Below are 5937 nucleotides of genomic sequence, written 5' to 3'. Positions count from 1 at the left end.
TGCACCAAAAACCAGACATTTGCAGCTATTTACCACATTAGCAATGTATAGAGTGTATTTCTTTAAAGTTAAGACTAGTTTATAGTTATCTTCAATGAAAAGTACAGTGCTTTTCCTTCAAAAATAAGGACATTTCAATGTGACCCCAAACTTTTGAACGGTAGTGTATATATATATATATATATATATATATATATATATATATATATATATATATATATATATATATATATATATATATATATATATATATACAAACACACACACACACACACACACACACACACACACACAGACAGAGTGTATAACCCAGGACGTCATTAATCAACATACGTTCAGACAAGATTTGAAAAAAATGCCTGCCAGCATAAATAGCAAAAATATTTCACACCTGTAGTTTACAACAATACAATGGGTGTATTTATGAATATTAGAATGAGGCGCAGTGCTGTCCTTTCAGTCAAGTTGTGTTTACTGCACGAGAATCTGACAGGTGACTTCTTTGTGAGGTAACGTGAGGCACCCCCCTTCCTTCAAAAAAAGGCAACTTTGGCAGGTTTGAACTTGTCGTTTCGTTTTGTTTTGGCCGCCACAAAGCAACACATGCCATTAAAACATTTGGTAAGATACTGAAAGTATATATCTACTGCTGTCAAGGAGACAACACGGGTTTGAAAAGGAAACTGTGAGTAAAAAAACAACAACAACAACATAATATATGAACGAGATAAGTGCTGGTTGGCGTGGTCACTAAGTAATAAAGCTCAAACACTTTCTGGACACTTCATTAGGGACACCTTCACCAGCGCAAGACAGTGTTCGCTGAACAACATTTTTGTTATTATTACTGTTTGGAATATTTTCACTCAATAAGGCCACCAACATGTGACAAACATGAACAACAAACATATCGCTGAAACAACATCGTTGTGATTGGTGCCGGTGTGCCTAATGAAGTGTCCAGGGAACAGGCGACCTCGCTGACCACTATAGCTCGGAGCCGTCGCGGGGGTAAATGAGGCTGTTGACGCTGAAGCTGTTGTACAAATGGCCGCCCAACTGTCCGCCCTGCCCCCCTGCAAAGGTGTTGTAGTAAACTCCCCGGTTGAAATGCAGGCCGTCGCCGGGATGCTCGGGCGGCCCCGTGCCGCCGTGGTAGGCGCCGCCCAGGGCCGTAATGTTCCTGTTGGACAACTCGTTGAGCAGTCCCAGGGGCCCCTGCCGGTTTGGGCCCCCTGAGCCCAGCGAGGACATGCTGCTGTAAAAGCTGTTGAAACACGGCGACGGCGTCTTCAGGTTCTCGCCCAGGGCCTCCGTGTCCGGCGAGGGCGGCCCCAGCGGCGGGGGGCTGTCAGCGGGCTTGGGCGTGGAGCCCATCGCCAAGCCGCCGTCCTCCACCTTGGTGACCCCTGCGGACCCGCTGGCATCAGACCTCCTCTTCCTCTTTCGGCGGAAGTTTCCGTTGTCAAACATCTTCTCACAGTTGGGGTCCAGCGTCCAATAGTTTCCTTTTCCTGAAGCATTATAGAAATCATGATGGTAATATTTGACAAGATGGACGTTTCATTGACAACGTCAAATAGTCTGTTTTTCGAATAAATCGCGATTCTTATTCGTAACGATCCTTAATTGATAAAAACAATTATAATGTATACTTGTTTTCAGAATAAAATACTTATTTCTACCCTTAAAGTCAAGGTAATTTCTAGCCATACAAATCTTAATGTAGGATGTCTCATTATCTGTCCATGCAGCGATCTTACTTTCACTAGTTTTTACTATCCTTTCCTAAATTCTAGTCTTATTATTTGTATATTTGGACAGCTCTTTTTTGCAGTGTGTTTGTATATAATTATCTTTTTTTCGTTTTAATTTGTAAATGTTTTGAATTTTAGTTTTTAATAATGCAAATTGGGCGTTGCGTCTTTACTTGATTTCCAGTTTGTGTGACGTCACAAGAGCTAACTTTCTGTTGAAGACGCTTCCTTCTGTTTGAACTCGACACTGTCGAGAGTACCGATCGATCACAGTTTTTATGTTCATTGTGAGTATCTTAGTTGTTCGGGGACTAATGCGATTACATACGTTTATATTGATGTTTGACTTCTCTTGTTGGGGAAAGATTAATGCCTCCTGTTTTTGCAAGCTAACGCTAGTCGCTCCATAAGTCTACTGAAGTGTGGTTGTCAATCACGGTTTTTAAGTCATTTTAATTTAATACAGCAATACTAACCGCCGGGAGTTTTACTGCGGTTATCATTATCATCATTACATCTCTAATTGAAATAAACAAAACATGTTCTGCTTGCGGTAAACTTAATTCTATTTTTCTAATAAAGGCATATCATCAAAATGTAAATTGCACTTTTAACATGGGTGCGTTAATATAAATAAAAACTACATATCCCACACACCATGGGCCACTGTAAAATACGTCCACAAATTTACCGTTCCTGGTTGGATATGATACATTTTTATTAGTAACACTTATTAAACGATTAATCGAAGCAACATGATATAAATCAAAGCTTATTCCCAATCAAATTAATGGATTCATTTTTGCACCTCTAATGAAATCATTGATGAAATTACATTAATATTTACCTTTTCATAACGGTCACTGCAAATTAATTAAATTAAACAGTGTGATAAGTCAACATAAATACATCATATTTATGATGCATTATAGAAAAATACAACTTTTAAGTCACGTATATAAAAGGACGGTGTGGCGAAGTTGGTAGAGTGGCCGTGTCAGCAATCGGAGGGTTGCTGGTTACTGGGGTTCAATCCCCACCTTCTACCATCCTAGTCACCACCGTTGTGTCCTTGGGCAAGACACTCCACCCTTGCTCCTGATGGCTGCTGGTTAGCGCCTTGCATGGCAGCTCCTGCCATCAGTGTGTGAATGTGTGTGTGAATGGGTGAATGTGGAAATACTGTCAAAGCGCTTTGAGTACCTTGAAGGTAGAAAAGCGCTATACAAGTACAACCCATTTATCATTATTTATATTATTTATATTTTGATTGGAAAACATTTTAAATAAATAAATGAGTTGTACTTGTATAGCGCTTTTCTACCTTCAAGGTACTCAAAGCGCCTTGACAGTATTTCCACATTTACCCATTCCACACACATTCACACACTGATAGCATTTTTACATTTTGCTTTTGACTTGTCAACTAACACAAATTATATATGTTTATTACATTTGAGTTATAATGCCTGTGTTGCTTTCTCTGCTTCTTGCTAATTATTGTTTTGTGTGCTTTGTGCTAAACAATGGAGTTGACGTCCATATTTTAAAGTGGAAAATACTGTTTTTTGTTTTTGTTTAGTTTTTTTTTACATATTAAAGGCACAATAACGTTTAATTCCATTTTAATCAAGTTTAATATTAAAGTAGCAGCTTTACTTATATATATATATATATATATATATATATATATATATATATATATATATATATATATATATATATATATATATATATATATATCGATTAAACATTTTAGATGTTTTGATTGAGTGTTGTTATTATTTTACTGTTTAATCATCGAAGTGGTTTGTTTTATTTTAGTTCCTTGAAGTAGACACAGTCCGGTGAGCGCCACATGCACGAGCAGCCTGATGTTGCGTTCACGTACCAGGGTCGTCCTCGTCCCGGGGAACCTTCTTGAAGCAGTCGTTGAGTGACAGGTTGTGCCGGATGGAGTTCTGCCAGCCGGCTTTGCTCTTCTTGTAGAAGGGGAAGTTGTCCGCCACGTACTGGTAGATCTGACTCAGGGTCAGCTTCTTGTCCTGCGCGTTCTGGATGGCCATGGCGATGAGCGCCGAGTACGAGTACGGAGGCCGGACCAGCTTGAGCAGCTCCTCCTGGCTCGCCACCGACAGCCAGCCCAGCTCCGGGCCGCCGAAGGCGGATGAGCCGGCGGCCAGGAACTGCCGCTGCGCGCCGTACGAGGGCGGAGCGAAGGGCGCGGCGGGACTGCCGGCGTGCAGGTAAGACGAGGCGGGGTTGACGCCCCACAGGTAAGGACTAGACGGGGACGCGTACTCCCCGAGGCCGAAGCCGGCTGCCCGGTGGGTGGAGGTCTGCAGGGTCTGCTGCTGCTGCTGCTGCTGCTGCTGCTGCTGCTGCTGGTGGTGATGGTGGTGGTGGTGGTGATGGTGGTACATGCCGCTGAGACTGTCGCAGTACGCCGCCGCCATGTCCGGGGCCTGCTGGGCGCCTTTAGGCGGGAGGGAGCCGACGTTTGGGGAGCTGTGATGGAGCTGGTTCTGGTGGTTCTGCTGGCGATGGGACTCGGGGTCGATCATCACTCCCGGCGGGAACCCCCCAGAAGGAGGTGCAGTGAGACGCTGGAGGTGTTCTCTCTCTCAACAAGTGTCAGCCGGCATGCGGGACTTTTTAATTGCCTTCACGCTCCTCGCGCTCCGCGGCGGCCAATCAGGACGCGAGGGGGGCGCGGCCTAGCACAAACTGAACAGTCCGGGTCACCTCACGCAGCTTTATTAGCGTGTATTAATGTTTTATTGTACATCAACAATTACTGCTGTATATTTGCATGCATGCAGTATTCCAGCATTAGCAAAGTGCTATAATACACATTTTAATTAGCATTCGAACTCTTAAGATGCGTTTTTTTTTAAAAGTGCGTGAGATAAATGATTAGTATCAGTAGTAGCGGAATTCATCCAAATATTACTATTATTTTTACTAAATCCTCTACATTTATTCTAGTCAGCATGGTGCTTTTAATGTAGCATAAGATGTACTGTTTGTTTAAATACATAATAATAATAATAACTTTAATTTATAATGCACTTTTCATTTGACATCAAATCTAAAAGTGCTAGACAAAAACAAATTAAAGAGAGAACAATTGGATCAAAACATCACACATAATTTACAGATAAAAAAGAGCTCTTCTAAAAATGAGAGTCTTAAGTACTTTTTAAAAGCATCCACCATCTGTAGGTTACATGATATTAAACAACAATTTAACAGCTCTTATTTCCATTTTTTAAATGAAATACTGTAACCCAGCTTCACTTTTAAATAAGTCAACATTTGTGAATGTTCTTGCCAATCTGAAACAAGAACATCATCAATACTGATAAATGATACAATTAAGTTGGATATTTATTATTATAATATTTACAATGCATCTGGAAAGTTTTCACAGCGCTTCATTTTTTCCCCAACACATTTTTTTATGTTACAGCCTTATTCCAAAATGGACCATTTTTGTCCTCAAAATTCTACACACAATACCCCATAATGGCAATGTGATTTTTTTTTTTTTTTGCAATTTTATTAAAACAAACACATTTTTTTAAACGACATGTACATGTATTCTGACCCTTTGCTTAGTACTTTGTTGATGCATCTTTGGCAGCAATTACAGCCTCAAGTCTCACTTTCACCCAAAGATAAGTGTGAACCCCATGATCACTCTGTCAGAGCTACAGCATTCCTCTGTGGAGAGAGGAGAACCTTCCAGAAGGACAATCCACCAATCAGGCCTATATGGCAGAGAGGGCCAGACGGAAGCCATTTCTTAGTCAAAAATTTGCCAAAATGCACCTCTGTTAGACCATGAGAAACAAAATTCTCTGGTCTGATGAGACAAAGATTGAGGTCTTTGTCGTGAAAGCCAGGCATCATATTTGAAGGAAACCAGGCCCATATCATCCCTACAGTGAAGCATGGTGGTGCCTTCTTTCATACTTCCTCCAAACAAGCTGTACGGAATTTGTCCAATTTGTGACGTCATAGCAGATACAGTATGTTCATATATGGTAAAGGTTTCCCCCCAAAAAATAATAAAACATATTCAAAATGTCATAATAAGCTAAATAAAATACCCACGAGAGGCAGATACTGAACACAATATTACAATCCACACATTTGTCTTCAACTTATTTTGGCC

General features: G+C 40.9%; 1 protein-coding gene across 1 annotated transcript; it reads right to left on the bottom strand.

Annotated features, from left to right (window-relative positions):
• Positions 1-277: 277 nt before the first annotated feature.
• foxi2 (forkhead box I2) lies at positions 278-4338 on the bottom strand. The gene is made up of 2 exons (XM_062040601.1): positions 3649-4338; positions 278-1514 (listed from the first exon to the last, which is right to left on the bottom strand). The coding sequence occupies exons 1-2, from the start codon at positions 4319-4321 to the stop codon at positions 988-990; spliced, it is 1200 nt and encodes a 399-aa protein (XP_061896585.1). The 5' UTR covers positions 4322-4338; the 3' UTR covers positions 278-987.
• Between the last annotated feature and the right edge of the window lie 1599 nt (positions 4339-5937).

This window comes from Entelurus aequoreus, linkage group LG03 (assembly GCF_033978785.1).
Source record: "Entelurus aequoreus isolate RoL-2023_Sb linkage group LG03, RoL_Eaeq_v1.1, whole genome shotgun sequence".
In the NCBI taxonomy this organism is placed as follows: domain Eukaryota; kingdom Metazoa; phylum Chordata; class Actinopteri; order Syngnathiformes; family Syngnathidae; genus Entelurus; species Entelurus aequoreus.
The sequence above is the reverse complement of the archived record's forward strand: the minus strand, read 5'-3'. Positions and strand labels throughout refer to the sequence as shown.